The sequence below is a fragment of the Phascolarctos cinereus genome, unplaced genomic scaffold (assembly GCF_003287225.1).
Source record: "Phascolarctos cinereus isolate Bilbo 61053 unplaced genomic scaffold, phaCin_HiC Scaffold_4;HRSCAF=312, whole genome shotgun sequence".
NCBI lineage: Eukaryota > Metazoa > Chordata > Mammalia > Diprotodontia > Phascolarctidae > Phascolarctos > Phascolarctos cinereus.
Genome location: NW_027555847.1, coordinates 728,017,301 through 728,035,780, shown reverse-complemented (window position 1 = coordinate 728,035,780; position 18,480 = coordinate 728,017,301). Strand labels below are relative to the sequence as shown.

Genomic DNA, 18,480 nt, shown 5'->3' with positions numbered 1-18,480 from the left:
CTAAGAAGCAAAGGTGCTTTTCCCTAGGAAGAAAATATTCTGTCTCTAAATAAACTGTTTCCATCCAGAGAGATACACATCTCTAGTTGTGTTTTTTTTTAATTTGACTTTATCCTGGTCTATTTTAATTCCATTGAAATAGTCTATCCAATAAAAAGCAAGGGGAAGGATCCATAAAATGCTTAATAAAAGTTCTCACCCATTCTATAATAAAATCCTAATATTATGTTTCTTGCATGTAAGTTTGTGGTTTCTTCACATTCATAGATTCTATAATGCTGAATAAGTTGTGATCTCAGGCGAAAGGCTTTTTTACACTCATTACATTCATAATATTTCTCTCCTGTATGAATTGTCTGGTGTTGAGTAAGTCCAGTGCTCTGTCGGAAAGTCTTCCCACATACATCACATTGATAAGGTTTCTCTCCAGTATGTATTCTATGATGTTGAATAAGACTGACCCTTTGGCTGAAGGCTTTATTGCATTCATTACAATGATACCATTTTTCTCCATTTTGTAGCCTGAGGTTTTCAGTAAAGTACAAATTAAAGCATCTCCCAAATTCATTATACTTGGAAAATACCTTCTCTGAATATGTTTTCTTACATTTTCTTAATTTTTTAGATTGTTTCATGCCCTTTTTTTCGGCCTGATGTTTACAAAGATTTGTTTTTAGAGGTATTTGTTGTGCCCAAAAAATGTGCCCTCGAGTGAAGGTTCTATAACATTTATTATATTTGTGGCTTCTAGATTTATTTGTAGGTTTCTTTTTGGTAATTTTTTCTTTTTGAGAAAGTTTTCCTTCATTGCTCTGATGCCTCTCTAATGTGGCATCACAATCCCAGGATTTTTTTAATCTAGAAAAACAGTGATTCTTTTTTGTGCCTCTTTCCTGCAATAAATCTTTTACTGAAATGCCCAGCTTCAGAAGTGACTTCTCGGTTTCTGGAGTAGCCTCCCAATCTGAAATGAGATAAAAAACAATGTAAATGTCTTCTTTGTTATTCTTGGTATACACATACGTAGTATTCTCTGCATTTTGTATTCTCTGTATCCCCCATCAGGAAAAATTATTTTCTAAGTCTCTTTTCCATTAAACTGCTTTTTATTTTTCTTAGCATTCCTTATCAAATAAGAAGCCTCAGAAGCAGTTTATGTTCTTCAATTTATCAAAGATTATGGTTCTGGGTTTTATTTAGTCCCTTCCACTTTTTTGCTTTTGAATCAGTAATAAATATTTTGATTACTACTTTACAATATAATTTTGAGATTTTGTAATCCAAGATCCCCTTTAGTCATTATTTACATTGACATTCTTAAAAACTTTCACCTCCATATGAATTGTTATTTTTCTACCTAAATATAAAAGTATTTGCTTGGTAATTTAAATCATCAGATCTGCAGATTAATTTAGAAGCACTGCCATTTGCATTATGCTGGCATGTCCCATCCATAAACATTTAATTGTTTTCTAATTATTTCTTTTTTTTTACTCCTAATTATAAATTTTATATATGTCTTGATGAGTTTACTTATTGATATAGGCTTTTTTAACTTAATTTACATATTCCAGATGTTACTATTTGCAGATAACAACATCAAGCCCCAGATACTGCAGAGCCTCTTAGAAGAGATATGTAATATTTCAAGAGAGTTTGGCCTATACATCCATACAGGAAAGACCAAATAGATGAAGAATTCTGTTGACCAGACTTCAACATCTACTGTGTTCCACTGATACCTTTGTGATGTTGGGAGAACCTGTTAAGTAAACATTTGCAAGGACAGGAATAAAAGTTGAAATGGATGGACTGGGATGGATGGGTTGTGATCTATTAGAGGGAACTCCCAAAAGCAACCTGGCAGAAACTAGACCAACACCTCACACTGTGTACCATAACAATCTCCAAATGAATACATGACTTTAACTGAAAAAGTCACATCATAAGCAAATTAGAGGAACAAGAATGGAGTGACCTTGTTAAGCTATGGAGAAGAAAATACCACATAAGGGTGAGTGAGGATGACAGATGATAAAATAGATAATTTTGATTTAAATAAAACCGAAAAGCTTCCTTGTAAACAAAATACATGCAGATAAAGTCAGAAGGAAATAGTTAACTGAGAAAAAATCTCTGCAGTAAATTTCTTTGATAAAGATTTAAGATATAAAGAACAAATTCAAATATATAAAAGTAAGAGCCATTCTATAATAGACAATCATCAAAAGACATGAACAGGCAATTGCCCCAAAAGACCAAACTATCAAGAACCCTATCAAAAAATGCTCCATATCTTAAATAATTGGAAAAATATAAATTTAAAGACCTCTGAAGCTACATCTCACACTCATCAAGTAGGAAGGCTGACAATTGTCAGTTGTTGGAGAGGCTGGAGGAGAACAGGTACATTGATGCATCGAGAAGCACAGCTGTGAAACCATCTGCCATTCTGAAACTCTATTTGGCCCTACAGCCAGAAAGTCATTAAAATACACACAATCCTCTAACCCAGTAATTGCACTATTTGGTTTATATCACAAAGAAGTCAAAGAAAGAGAAAGGACCCATATGTACAAAAAAATTAATATCATCACTTTTTATGTAGAAAGGAATAATAAAGAGTCAATCAACTGAGGAATATATGAAGAAATTATGATATCTGAAGTGATGAAATATTATGTTCCTTAAGAAGTGAAAGGGATGGATCACGAGAAACCTAAGAAGACATAAATGAAGAAGTGATGACGAAAGACGAAGCAACTACCTAATGCCCGACAGACGTATTAGGGACTCAAGGTACACAGTGATACATGTTTTTATCATGGCCTAAAGTTTGAATACGTTTTGCTGAGCTATGTGTACTTTCTGTAAGGCTTATTTTTTAATTACTGTGGCATTTGGGAGGAAAGGGGACTAGAAATAATAATATGAATATAAAGAAAGTCAAGAAAATAAGGCAACTGTAGTATTTTGTTAAATGCACAGAAGAGGAGCAGCTAGGTGGTGCAGTGGATCGAGCACTGGCCCTGAAGTCAGGAGGACCCAAGTTCAAATCCAGCCTCAGACCAAACACTTGTCACTTACTAGCTGTGTGACCCTGGGCAAGTCACTTAACACCAATTGCCTAAAAAAACCCCCAAAAAAGAAAAATAAATGCACAGAAGAAAAGAGATGGGGGAAGCACAGACAAGGAGAACTTTGAAACCTGAATTGATTATATTACTTTGGAGTGAAATTCAGGTGCAGGAGGCATAAAGAAGATGTACATGCAATCCTCTTTTTCTGTTCTTCCTTGTATATGGAAATGCTCATGATTTACATTTCCCATTTAAGAAAAGTGCTTAGGGTTGCCACCTCTTCATTGCCTGCTCAGCTGCATTCACTTCTCTGGACTTTCATTATGCTTGCTGGTACCTCATGATACTGCAAAATCACATCAGCCTTGAAACTCACATCTGTCCTCAGTGCCCCCTTCCTTTGGGGCCCTTCCTCCCTCTGACTGGAGACGGTAAAGGGTGGACAGCAGAAAGCTCTTCCCGGGTCCTCCCTTCCAGAAGGGTGCCCGGGAAGCTATCTTATCAATTCCCACTTGGCTGGCTGTCCTCTTATGGACTTCCTTACGTCCTCCTCACTTTTCAGCTTCTTTTTATATGTGGTCTTCCTCATCAGACTGTGAGCTCCTCAAGGGCAGGGCCTGTCTTTTGCCTTTCTTTGTATCCCTAGTTTTTAGCAGTCGTTTGCACATAGTAGGCACTTAAATGCTTACTGAATTTTAAAACAGAACAGAACAAATACACTTGACTTGCATGGATAATCTGATCCTTAAAAAGTTGGAAGTACCAGCAAGGGGAAATGCTCCTTTCCACATGGTTCTCACCAACAAGGCAGAGTAGATTGCTAGGGTGTAAATAATGGGAACATTGGGAAGAAGAGAGTATTCCATCTTACAATTGGTAATAAAGAAGAAGTCAGACTATTCCCGGCTTCCATCATGCCTACACTTTTGGAAAACAGATTTCAAAGGTTAGGTCGGATAAGTTGGGTTAAAATTCTGGCAGAGATAGAAAGCTCCAAAAATGATATTCTCAAGACACAAAGGGAGCAACTCTGAAGTAGGAGAAGGGCAGTTGTCTAAGGAGGTAGGGAACTCACCGATCAACCTTGGTTTTAAATGACATATGGAAAAGGGGAAAAGCAGAAGTAAACAGAGGAAGAACACAAAACACAAAAACATGGGAGGGGCTGATAGGAACAGTATGTCAATACCTTTTTTTTTTAATTTATGCTCCAAACTTGCTCTCTTTCTCCCTCCCCCTGCCCCACACTACAGAAGGCCACCATCTGACACAGATATATATGTACAGATGTAAAACATACTATGCACACTTCTATTTATCAGTTCTTTCTCTGGAGGTGGACGGCATTTTCCTTCATCAGTCCTTCGTAGCTGGTGTGAGTATTTATAATCCTCAGAATAACTTAGTCTTGCACAGCTATTCTTTGAACAACATTCTCTTGGTTCTGTCAATACTGTTAATCCTCTGAATGCACTGAAGTTGCTGAGGAAAGCTATGGAAACAAGAAATACATTTCTTTCTTTAAAAGCTATAGCAGGAAAAAGAAAATCAAAGAAGAGACAGGATTGCTGTTCAGACTGGATGGGAAGAAGGTAAAACTGGCCAACTATTATTTTGACTCTATTTTGTCTGCAAAAGTGAATGAACTTTGGGCTAGAAAGGAGAGAATAAGAATAATTAATATGGAATTGATACCTAAGAGGCTTATATAAGGATATCCTAAGAGACCCCCTAGTTGCCAGCCCTGATGAATTCAAGTTACCTGGGCCAGACAAATCACTTCTCAGGTACTGAAAGAACAGACAGATGTGCTTACTGAGCCGTTCACAATGGCTTCTGAAATATGTTGAATGGGTGGTCATTTTTTAAAGACTCATCTAGTGGTTGGTTGTCCTTCATGCTCTGAGAGGACTAAAATGACATCATCACTTTGGGGTCAAAGTACAAGTTGTGTCTACTGTGGCTGATTAGACCAATATAAATCTGAAAGGCTTTAACAGAGGTCGGGCACAAATAGTCCATATGAACATCTGGAGTGAGGATGTCTCTAAATTTGTGTATCTCACACTTCTTTTGAGCTACTGCAATTCTGCTTTGCTCAAGAGTATGGTGCCTTCTTTGATGCGGACACGCCATGCGGGGCAGTCCTGTGCCACTGTCTTCCATGTCTCATAATCAATTCCAAAGTTCTTCAGTAAGGCCTTAAGAGCGTCCTTGTATTGCTTCTTCTGACCTTCATGTAAGCGACTGCCTTGTGTGAGTTCTCTGTAAAATAGTCTTTCAGGCAAACATATGTTTAGTATTCAGATAATGTGGCCAGCCCATTGCAGCTGCACTGTCTGCAGTAGGATTTGAATGCTTGGCAGTTCAGCTTGAAAAAGGACCTCAGAGAGGGTCTGAGAAGTGTTCTAATCTGTTGTTAAATGTTCTGGTAGCCATTTTTGGTTGAATCTGAATGTTTAGCTTGGACAGGATAAGGCATTCATCAGTCGAGCACTCTGCACCACACATTGTCTTTATCACTCTCACATCCTGTGGGTCTCTTTTCCTTACAATGATACAGTCTATTAAATGCCAACGTTTGCTGTGAGAGTGTATCTATGAAGTTTTACTGCATTTAGGTAAACAGAAGACAGTGTTGGTGATGGGGTCATGAGACCCACAAGTCTTCAGTAGTAAACGACTGTTGCTGTTTCCCACTCTGTTCCTCCAAAGGACTCCACACCATGTTTAAGAGTCTGTGCCCACTCTGGCCTTAAAGTCACCCAGAATTAGAAGCTTGTCCCCTTCTGGCACATTGGTGACAAGGATTTCCAGGTCTTCATCAAAGTTTTCTTTGACTTCATTAGGGTTTGTCATGGTGGGAATATATACACTGATGATGGTGGGGTGGCGCTTTTCTGCAAGTGGCAATTACATTGCCATTCACTCCTTCTGGGAAGCGTACAAATTTTCTGACAACATTAGTTTGGACTTTAAAATCTGTACCAGCTGCAGGGCATGCCCCATCACGGTGGCCACGCCAGCTACAATTTCAGGAAGTGGGCCTTCGCTTCTCAGCCTGGTTTCATTCAGCGCTGTTACCTGGATGTGATGCCTGCTGAATCCTCTCACAGTGAGCCATTCGTCTTCCACGTCTGTGGATTTCCTGCTGTCTATAGGCATGCGTACACTCCTTGTACCAATGGAGAATGGAATCATCTTTGCAAAAGTTTGTGCTTCCCAATGATCTCCTTGTCTGCCAGGTTCCCCGTCTGATATTAAGGAGTTGTTGTCTGTGCGCACGTCCATTTCTGGGCATCTCAGTAAAGGAGCATCCAGAGGTAGGAAACCAGGATGTTGGGGGGGGCTTAAGTTCCTGCCATCAAACAACTCAGTGAAGCAACTGGGGGTGTCTAGTGGGAAGAGAAGATCTGGGGCAGGGATGACACCACATTGTCCAGTCTGACACACTGGACAGAGATGAACTCAACTTGTTCTGTTGGGCCCCATGGGCAGAACCGAGAGCAATGGGTAGGTGCTGGAAAGAGGCAAATCCAGGCTGACATTACACAAAACTTCCCAACGATTACAGCCATCCTCCAGGGAGGCCAGGTGCAGGGGGAGGCTTGGGACAAGCCCAGCTGAGCATCGAGAAGATGGTCATCATGGGTCATGAACTAGTTGGCCATGGCAGCCCATCAAAGAAAGAAACCACACACAGGACCTCCTTCCTGTGCAGCCCCCGTCTACATGGGCAGTGAAAACAGCAGAGCATGAGGAAAGGGGCAGAAGGGAAGGAGAGAGAGTCCCATCCCCTGCTGAGGCCTCCTCTTCTCTGACCCTGGAGGACACGAGGAGGGGAGAGATGTGAGGACACTGGGTTGTGGATGTCCAGGAGGGAGCTAATGCCATACGAGCTCAGCTCTTCTTCTCCCAAGGCCTGGGCAGCCAACAGGAAACATCCACGTTCAGAGTTTTACCAATGCTTTCCTAGACTGACCAAGGGAACTGTAGTTTACAAGGACCCCACTCACCTGGACAACTACTTCTCTGGATTCCTCCTGGTGTCCAGGGTGCCTCCCTTCGCTCCAACTGGGAGATGACATCTGGCTTGGAAACTGCAAGTCCTAGTCATTGGAAAAGGGAAATTATTGGAGACAGAGCCATTCGAGAATTTAATCCTACTCCCCCCCCAACTTTCAGGAGAAAAACAGGCATGTTAGTTAAGGCCCAGACAGTATTATAATTGACTTTGGAAGCTGGCTATAAGGATGTCTAAGAGAGTGGGAAGGTGGGTCACATGGTAGAACTGGCCTCAGAAAAAAGTCATTTCCTATTTCTTTTGACTTGTTAAGAGGAGGGAACTTTTCATGTCTTCAACCAATGGACCCAGCATTACAGGGGACAGAGAATGGGGCAATACAAAATGTCTTCAGGAGCAATAAATCCAGAAGCCAGTTTCAACTAGCACAAAGCAAGACATTTCACAATTATTCTGTGTCTTAGAAAAGGATTAATGAGCTCTGATCTCTGCATGCCAAACAATACTTGTCCAACATTTACTAAGGAAGATCCCACTGCCCCCATCCACACCCCCACCATCCGAACAGGCAGAAATCTGAATCACTGAAGGAAGTTATCTTTACCCAGGCAGACCAGATTTCCATAGTTTTCTAACATCACATCTCTGTACAGCTCCTTCTGACAAGAGGTTAGGTGCCGCCACTCTGTCCGGGTGAATTCCACAGCAATATCCTTGAATGTCACTGACTCCTGAAATAGAGAATGAATTTGTGCTTCATCACAGACCAGCCCTCAGAGCTGGATGAAAGGAGCAATGTTCTGTATTTTGAACAATACAACTAATATGTATGAAATGTTTCCTGTGTGGCAAACATTGTGTTAAGTGCCAGGGGGATACAAGGGTTAGTATTGGGATTTTATATTCAAATAGGGGAGACAACAACAGTTGCCCTTTCTTTTTTGTTTTTTTAAAAATCTTAATTAATATTTAGTTTTCAACTTTCACTTCCATAAGATTTTGAGTTCTAAATTTTCTCCCTCTTCCTCTCCTCCCCCTTCCCAAGATGGCATGCAATCTGATATAGGCTCTACGTACTCTACATATACATTCATACTAAATATATTTTCATATTAGTCATGCCAATCTGATATGTGTGATATGGTACCTCAGAGTTGTTTTTGACTTGCATTTCTCTAATCAACAGTGATTTAGAACATTTTTTCATATGACTATAGATAGCTTTAATTTCTTCATCTGAAAAGTGCCTGTTGACATCCTTTGACCATTTATCAATTGGGGAATGACTTGCATTCTTATACATTTGATTCAGTTCTCTATATATTTCAGAAATGAGGCCTTTATCAAAGACACTGGTTATAAAAATCCTTTCCCAATTCTCTACCTTCCTTCTAATCTTAGTTGCATTGACTTTGTCTGTGCAAAACCTTTTCAGTTTAATGTAGTCAAAATTATCCATTTTGCTTTTCATAATGTCCTCTATCTCTTGTTTGGTCACAAATTCTCCCCTTCTCCATAGATCTGAAAGGTAAACTATTCCTTGTCCTAGTTTGCTTACAGTATCAGCCTTTATATCTAAATTGTGCCCCCATTTTGACCTTCTCTTGGTATACAGTGTAAGATGTTGATCTATGCCTGGTTTCTGCCATACTGTTTTCCAGTTTTTCCAGCAGTTTTTGTTAAATTGTGAGTTCTTATCTCAGAAGCTGGGGGCTTTGGGTTTATCAAACAGTAGATTAATATAATCATTGCCTAATAGTTGCCCTTTTTGTTCTGCAGAGGGCTTAATTTAGGACAATGTGGGGTGTACAATGATTCATTATCCTCATTTTATAAATGACAAAGCTCAGTCTAGAAAAGACTAGAAAGGAACAATATGGGCCACAGTCCAGAAGCACTTATTTGCTGATTTGTGCTACACACCACTGGGAGGGGCTTGGCTATCAATACAAAGAAAAAAATAGCCCCTGTCTTTATGGAACCAATATTCCAACAAGGGAAAGAACATGCACCTGTATGAGTAAACAAAACTCATGTACAAAGTAAATAAAAAATACAATTGGGGAACGGGTGGAAGATCCTGAAAGACATCGTGTCTCAAGTGGGGCCTGAGCTGAGATCTGCAGGAAGCCGGGACTTCTAAGAGGTTGAGGTGGAGAGGGAGTGAATTCACACAGCTAACAAGAACCAGAAGCAAACCTGGAGCTTTGCTCCTGCCTTTGTGCTTAAGCATGTTGCCTATTGCTTGACAGCTCAAGTTTATCCAAAGGAACCATTTCACCCAGGCAGCTCAAATGACTCAGACTTAGACCTCTCCCACTTTACTCCAAAGAGCATCCTGGCCACACAGCTACTATGTGACGGAGGTGGGAATAAATCGGGGTGGCTCCTGAGTCTGAGCACACATTTTCCTAGAGACAAACTTACCTAGCAACAGTTTATTTTGGTTTCCATTCCCAAACCAGCCCAACTTAACCGTGGTTGTGGTTTTTTTTTTTCCTGGTTGTGTTTTCCATTTAGGTCTTACCTTGATTTATCCACTACCCATTTTACAAACTAGCTTTTTTTGGATTAAGTTCCAACCCTGATGATGGCTCTCCTTCCTACATTTTCCTACCAACTCTAATCTCAAACCCTTGCCCCACCCCTTAATCCCAAAACTAACCCAAGAAGCAGAAAATATTAATACATGGAGGAAAAAAAAACCAGATTGTATCTTCTTTCTCTCAACAATATTCCTTTTACTGACTTATTTGGGAAATTAATATGAGGAACTATAAGATTTTAAAATATCTATCAGCTATTCTTTGTTCTCTGATTTTAGATTAGAAGAAAATGGGTAACATGTCATTGTCAATTGGACATTATGGAGTTTTACTATCCACCCAAAATTCTAACCTGTCAGTACCTCATACTTTATTTAGTGGGACTTTCTGCAAAGAGTGGAGTGATCATGACTAAAGCCAGCCCCACAGCCCCACCTAAAAACAATGTCAAAAGCATCAACTTACAACATTACATTTGAAAATGAGAAACAAGCAGAAAACCCAAAGAAGTCAAAGATTAAAAATTAGGCCCAATATTTCTAGAGAAAACTTAGAAAAAAGCCCAAAAGTGGGGTAATAACAACTACACCCCTGGAAGAGACAATGGTGATGAGATGAGAACCTTCCCTGGGGTCAGAGGGACAATCGCATTGTTTGTCTTTGTGCTCAAAAAGGACTAAAGTGACATCAGTCCGTCAGGTCAACGTAGAGTGTGTCTGGCTGTGTCCCGTCACACCAATGTGAGCTCAGAAGGCTCCACCACAGGTCAGGCACAAATAGTCTGTATGACCATTTGGGAGGGAGATGTCTCTAAATTTACGCATCTTGTGTTTCTTTTGAGTGACTGCAATTCTGCTTTGTTCATGGAGCACAGCGCCTTCTTTGACGTGGGCATACCATGCTGGGCAGATAGGTAGTGCGGTGGATACAGCGCTCAACCTGAAGGCAGGAAGACTCTTCTTCCTGTGTTCAAATCTGGCCTCAGATACTTACTGGCTGTGTGACCCAGAGCAAGTCACTTAGCCCTGTTTGCCTCAATTTCCTCATCTGCAAAATGAGCTAGAGAAGGCAATGGCAAACCATTCCAGTATCTTTGCCAAGAAAATGCCAAAGGGGGTCATGAAAAATCAACACAACTGAAACAGCTGAAAGTAATTAAGCATCTAATGCCATGCTGGATGATCCTGTGCCCGTGTCTCCCATGTCTCCCAATCAATACCAAAGTTCCTGAGAGAGACCTTGAGGGGGTCCTTGTATCACTTCTGCCTACAATGTGAGTGCCTGCCTTGTGTGAGCTCTCCATAAAAGTCCTTCAGGCAATGTGTATTTGGCATTTGAACATGTCCAGTCCATCACAGTTGTACTCTCTGCTGTAGTTTGAATACTTGGCAGTTCAGCTCAGAGGACTTCAGTGTCTGGTACCTTATCTTGGCAGGTGATCTTCAGAACCATCCAAAGATAACTGAAATGGAAGTGGCTCGATTTTCTGGCATGGTGGTATGTCCAGGTTTCATTGGCTTACAACAATGAGGTCAGCACAACGGCTCTGTAGACCTTCAGTTTGGTGGGCAGGCTAATACCTCTTCTCTCCCACATATTCCTTCAGAGCCTCCCAAATACTGAGCTAGCTCTGGCAACGCATGTGTCAACCTCATCAACTATGTGGATATCCCTGGAAGGTGCAGGGGATGACTTTAGTGTCCTCAATTTCTGAGCAAGCTCTCAGCACTGCAGTATCTGCTTCTGCTACCAGGGAAGTCTTCTCATGCTTAGGGTAGATACCCCATTAACTCACTAACAGATTTGAGGCCCCTCAGTTACCACTAACTTGGTTTAGCCACCTACCAAGATCATTTTACTGAGGTGTGGCTGCTGCGAACGTTACAGCTTCTTGGAGCCACAGATGAGAGCTGTATGGCAAGTGGACACCAAAACTGGATAAGCAGCCCTGAAAAGGCTCAGCAGCCCTCCCTTCCAAGGTGCTGGTTCTCCCTGAGCACTCATACACTCCAATACAATCACATAAGAAGCACCTCCAAGTCTGGAACAAAGATTTCTGATGGAAGATTTAAAGGGAACGAAGACACTTGACTACCATCATTGTGTCTGGCCCTTGATGCCCTACATCTCTCGTTCGCAGCCATTCAACCAGACTCAAGTTCACTAGACCCTAGACCCAATAACTTGGGAAGGGGAGAGCAGGCAGCTTAGGGACTGAAGAGATGGGCTGTCAACAAAATACACAGGATTTCAATCAGTGTAGGAAAGGTCTTCCACAAGATGCCAGTTCTCACTTATTCTAAGATATTAAAAAGCACTGAAATAAAATAATGAAAAATAATTCCCTCAAAATGATGAAAAATATTACTGTCTCCAAAAGCTAGCACTAACTATAACAGAAACACTAAAAATGATCCCAGTGACACTGAGTCACAGCAGGGATGCCCGCTGGGGACACTTTCATTTGAAAGAGCACTAACTAGAGAAGGAAATCAATACCGGAAGCACAGGCCTAGAAGAAACCAACTATCTGTCTGTAAAAGAAAGAAGAGCTTTTGTTGTTTAGTTGTTTCAGTCACATCTGACTCTTTGTGACCCCATCTGGGGTTTTGTTGGCAAAGATACAAAGTGGTTTGTCATTTCCTTCTCTTGTTCATTTTACAGATGAGGAAACTGAGGCAAACAGGGTGAAGTGACTTGCCCAGAGTCACACAGTTGATAAGTGTTTGAAGTCAGCTTTGAACTCAAGAAGATGAGTCTTCCTGACTCCAGGCCTGGCACTCAAACTACTGCCCCAACTAGCTGTCCAAAGAGTAGTTTACTAGAGAATTAATAAAACAAAATTTCCAAGGAAATAGCTTCAGTAATAAAAGGTTAAATGATTTGCCCAGCATCACACAGCTAGTGGCTGAAACCAGATTTAAATTCAGGTCTTCCTGACTTTAGGTCCAGTGCTCTATTCCCTGTGCCACTAGATATATAAAGTAGAAGTAGCAAGACACAAAATAAATCTACAAAAAGCATCAGTATTTCTATACAGCAATAATAAAAATTGGGAGGAAATAAGAGATCTCAATCAAGATCAAAATACAAAATGCATGGAATATCAGGGAGGCAATATGCCAAACATACACATGATTTATTTACACAAATACAAACAGGAGGGATACTCTGATCACGATAGGGCTACATTAGCATAATGAAAACATACTCCTATACCGTTCCCTAAGTGATTTACATATTTAGTGCTTATCGAGGGTATTGCTTTATAGAGAGAGACAAAATAATAAAACTGGGGAAGTGAAAAGGATGACCTCCAAATCAGTATCAATTATTTTGATTGTAGAATTAAGTTTCTCTTCTATAGAACTAACTCTTAATAGGTAAGCTAGTATAAATATTCCCATAAGTCTAAGTTAACTATAGATTGGATAACAGGTAAGTTAGAATGGGAAAGACATCTCTGTAGGAATAAAAGGCTCACGGGATTGTTAGACATTATAGGATTCTTTACCAACGGTCAAGTTCCTTTTCTGACAGCTGGTGAGGAAGGGGCTGACTTCTGGCTTAACGACTATAAGTTCCTCTTTCAGTGAGTTAATTCTTCTTTTCAGTGAGCTACTGACGCATGGCAGACACCCTTTAGGAAACCACTAAAAGGTACTTCCCAGAAGAGTTCACAGAATGATAGACTTGAAGTCTAATCCAGTAATATAATAAATCTAACAGTTTTCCGACCTGAAAGCTCCCCCAAACACCCAGCAGCCAAATGTGGCTCTCCGTTCTGGACACAGACTCATCCGTCAAAAAGTTCCCCATTCCTGTGGAAGTTCCCTGTTCTTGACAAAGGATAGCTTTCCATGATGGCAATGGAAAGTTCCCAAATACTCCAAGCAATTGGCCTTCTTTCTGATGCTCCTCATTTACACTTATAAGAATGTTTTGTAAACTGGCCTGGGTGTCTAACCACTGAGGGATTATTGACCTTATTTTGTTGGCAGTAGGTGACCTTGCTAATTAAATTATTATACTTGGAAGTTTTGTGCCTCAGACGTTTCCTTTTAGATTATGAATCAACAGAAGAACAAAAGAAAATGCAATCTACCCTTCTTGGTTCTACCTCCTGTCGTGTTCCTTACTCTTCAGCCTTTACAACTTGGCTCCTTCCTTCATCATTCAACTGCCCTTTCCTGTTGCCTCTGATCTCTTAATTACCAAATACAATGGTCTTTTCTCAGTTCTCACCCTCTTTGACCCCTCTGCAGCCTTTGAGAACGCTGAGTAACCTTTCTAAGTTTTCAGGACATTCCAATCTCCTATTCTCCTCCAAACCTGCCTGACTACTCATCCTCAGTGTCCTTGGCTAACCTTATCTGACCTGCATCTGTGGGCATATCCAAAGCTCCATCTGAACCATAATCTTTTTCAGGGGGACTTCATCGGGGTCCTATTACTTCATCTTCCTTATGCTGCCCATAGATGTGTATATCTAGCCCTAGTCTCTCTCCTGAGCCATAGTCCTGCTGAATCATGAACTAGCTCCTGAGCATTCCAAACTGTAGTAGGTCCCTTAGGCATCTGAAACTTGACATGCCCAGGGTAGGGCTTATTATTCTTTCCTCCAAAGCCGCCCCTCTTATACAATCCTCTATTTCTGCTGGAGACACTACCATTCAAAGTCACCCTCAACTCACTGTCACTCATCCCACATATTCAATCAGTTACCAAATGTTATCTTTTCCATCTCCACACTCTCTCCCATAGCAGTCCCCTTTCATCCACTCACACACTATCCTAGGTCAGGCCCTTACCATGTCTCATAGGAACTATGCAAGACCCTCCTAATTGGCCTCCATACTTCAAGTCTCTCTTCACTCCAATCCAAACTCCATGGAGCTACTGAAGTGATTTTCCTAAAGCACACACCTGATAATCTCCTACCCTATCAACTCCAGGGCTCCATATTACTTCCAAGGACGAAATACAAACTTATTTTTTATCCCACAACAACCACACAGAGTCCAAACCCAGCTCAGCCCATGACTCCTCAGACTACTCCACTTTCCTTCAATCACCTCCCCTCCCCCACTCTAGCATATTAGCCCCCTTTTATGAATGGTCTTTCCCCATGAGAATGTAAGCTTCTTAAGGCCAAGGGGCTTTCTTTTTGCATTTAGCAGAGCTTGACACATAGTAAGCAATGAATAAATGTTCTAAATGTTGACGCTCCCTCACAATGTGACCCAAACCTCCCCTCCCAAGCTGATGACACAGGTCTACCATGCATGCCCACTATGGTCTGGGCAAACTGGCCTTCTTCCCGTCCCGACACATCTGTTCCCATGTACATACTGATACTGATATATGATTTCATCTGTCTCCACGACTGCTTTGAATGGCTCCTGTGCCTGGAATATGCACCTTCCTCACTTCACAGAGCAGCTCCAAGGCTTGCTCAGCTTACAAGTTATCTTCCACATGAAACTGTCCCTGGTTCTGTCATCTCTAAGTTCAGAGGCTCTTCCGCTTTTCTGTCTTGGACCCCTTGGGGCAGCACTCTGCTGAAGCAGAGCTACTCTTTCTTGGAATGTTTGTAAATAAAGGAAATTAGAGGAAAATGAAAATAAAGATGTCATTTTTGCCTCAGACCCTTGACACTTACTAGCTGTGTGACCCTGGGCAAGTCATTTAACCCTGACTGCCTCACCAAAAAGTAAAAAAAAAAGTCATTTTTTCTCCATTTAAGTTTACAAACTCCCTGAAATATATTCATGGGTCCCTTACCCCTTGGTGGGGGGAGGGAGGTAAGAACCTCTCTGATGCAGGTATTATCTCCCCAGGTAAATGATAAGCTTCTTCTGGGCAGGGGCAAATAAGCTCAGTGAGAACAGGGAAAGTGGTTTCTGTTTAGATCCCCAGCACTAAGGACAGTGCTTTGTACACAGCGCGCATTCAATAATTCATTCACTTATTCATTTTATTAAAGAGTCAAGTATAAAAAGGAAGTTGTGGCATTACCAGTCACAACCTGAATTCCATTAGGTGGCTTTACTTAACTTCTTTTTAATGGGGAGAATTTTTTTGGTTTTGAGAAAGTATTTTTTTTTTGACCTGGAAAATACCTTAGCTTTATTTGAAAAAAATTTTTTTTATAAAAAATTTTATTAATTTATTTTGATTTATCAACAATCACTTCCATATGCTTTTGAGTCAAAACTTTTTCTCCCCCTTCCTCCCCCTTCCTCCCCCTCACCCTCCCCAAGTATTTATGAGTGACTGAAGTGTCACAACAAAATGTATCAATACCCCCACCATTCCCTCCACCCCCCCAAACTAGGACCTTGATAGGGAAAATCTTATAAAAAGGGGTGGTAGACGAGGAGAAATGAAATTGTACCTCTGGAATATTTAACTTTTGGCCTCTACAAAGGAAAACTAATGTAGCAAGGAAGTTGGGTGGAAGGAGGAGAGAATGGGTCATTCTTTTTTGTTAACATACTTTTATGACAAATTCTGTGTTTAAATCACCTAAATTTCCCCATATATCCCTCCAACTTCCCCTCCTTCCACAGAGCCTTTTTTAACAAAGAATTTTTCCAAAAAAGAAAGGGGAAGAGAATAAACAAATTTAGCAAAACCAGTTAATATATTTAAAAAAACCCCAACAACCCTGACATTATATTCAACATTTCAAATGAGAGGAACCCAACTTCTGCAAAGGAAGAAGAGGAAAGTGGCTTCTCAAATTATCTAGAGCCGAGTTTGTGCTTTGTATTTTCCAGACTTCATTTCTGAGCATTCTGTAGTGGTTCTTTCCATTTCTACGACAGTAGGCACTGTGTCGACAGTTTTCCTGGCTTTGTTTACTTCATCCGAATCAGTTTATACAGATCTTTGCATGCTTCTCTGTATCCCATCGAATATACTGTTTCTTATAGCACAATAACATTCCATGACATTCTCATACCACAATTTGTGTAGTCTTTCCCCAGTAGATGGACGTCTACTTTGTTTCCACTTCTTTGCCATCACAAAAATTGCTGCCAGAAATGCTCTGGAGCTTTTCTGTTTTTTTTGTTTTGTTTTGTTTTGTTTTGTTTACTGACCTCCTCGGGACAGAAAGGCCAGAGAGCAGGGTTTCTGGGTCAAAGAAATCAACATGTGGGGACTACATAGTTTGGTTGGATCCAAAGATTAAGGACTTTACCTACCAAGCTAACATGAGCAACCATTTAAGAAAAATGCTCCAAATCACTAATAAGACAAATCAGTATCAAGTTTTACCTCACACCTGGAAAGCTGGCAAAGATGAGAGCAGTCAGTGTTGGAGAACTGTGGAGATACTGGTACATACATGCATTTCTGGTGGAGCAGGGCACTAGAGTGGCCCCTCTGGCAAGCAATGTGGAATTATTTGAACAAAGTGACTCATGTGTCCATGTCCTGGAATCCAGAGATTCTGCTGCTAAACATATACCCCAAGGAGGTTTAGAGTAAAAAGAAAGGCCCTAGAGAATCCAAAATATCCACAGGGGAAAAGAAGAACCACTTATACAGCACCTATTATGTGTAAGGCACTGTGTAAACACTTTTTAACAAATATCTCACTTCATCCTCACAACAACCCTGAAAGGTGGGTAGTATTATTATTCCCATTTCACAGATGAGAAAACTGAGGTACACAGAAGTTACACAGCTAATCAGTGTCTGACTCCAGATTTGAACTCAGGTCTTCCTGACTTCAGCCCCAGCACTCCATCCATGGTGCTACCAGCTGCCTCCCTTTTTGTTATAGTAAAGAAGCGGCAACAAAGTAGAACGGCTCATCCTTAAACCTCGCTCTTGTCTGTGATCAGGTAAAGATATTTTTAAAAAATCCCAAAAGACAGCGTCAATGAATGTTGACTTGAGGACCTGTGTGTGCTACCACTGAGAAAATTAAGATCCATTCTGTATCATTTTCTTATTGATCCTACTCACAAGTAATGGATTTTGTACTGTAACTGAACTTAGCTTAGAGCTCAGCTGGCCTGTAACAAGTTAAGACTCTCCTGCCTCAAGGAATTTAACTGACCTAGGAGGACTTGTGAGAAGGCGAGGGAGTTTGGGCCTGATGTCTGGGCCCTGGTCACCCCTGCACTCAGACAATGGGCATTTCTAGGTCTCGTGAGAGAAGGTGTATGGGGGTGTCATTGCTAGCCTCCCTTACCAAACTTCCCACCTATCATGTTGTTCCCTGAACTTCAGCTCTGTAACCAGTCACACTGCCCTGAATTCCACGACGTCCTCTGCCTTGCTTTGTTCTTTGTTCTGTGCTCCCCAAAACCCTATAGAAGGGGAACTGTCCCCTTGCTTGGGGTCTTTGGCACTAATGGAGACAAGCCACAGACCCACTTATTGACAAGGAGCATGTCCTTGCTAATAAATGATATCTTGTGATCTGCCTCAGTTTACACTTTTATTAAAATTCTATCACAATACTGGTAAAAAAGAGGGTCAGGGCTGATAAAGACTGGAGTCATGAAGAGGAACCGAAGCGAAGCTGGTTGTGGTGTTGGGAAGTAACAGAACAAAGCCATACACGCTACAGAAACGAACGCCAGGTTTGCTCCCAAGACCATCCAAAAGCCCCAGTATTAGCCAGAGGAACGGGGCCATCGCCTCCTCCTTTCCTTACAAAGACGCTCAAGGGGGTTTGCTGGGACCTGAGGCAAAGAAGGCCTGGAATCATCGGCTTGTTCAGAGCCACGGCCAAGTCTGCCCTGATATGGCACACACCTACAGAGCTCACGGCTGCCAGCAGCACTGCCTGGCTCTTGACAGGTCCTGG

At 41.2% G+C, this 18,480-nt stretch overlaps 1 protein-coding gene across 1 annotated transcript in view; it reads right to left on the bottom strand.

Moving 5' to 3' along the window:
- Positions 1-18,480, bottom strand: part of LOC110203601 (uncharacterized) — a 38,528-nt gene that overhangs the window by 4,540 nt on the left and 15,508 nt on the right. Inside the window, exons 3-4 of the mRNA XM_078154512.1 lie at positions 7,709-7,835; positions 7,097-7,189 (exon numbers count right to left, since the gene is read on the bottom strand). Of these exons, the coding sequence (XP_078010638.1) occupies positions 7,097-7,189; positions 7,709-7,835 (220 nt within the window). The remainder of the gene's footprint in view (positions 1-7,096; positions 7,190-7,708; positions 7,836-18,480) is intronic.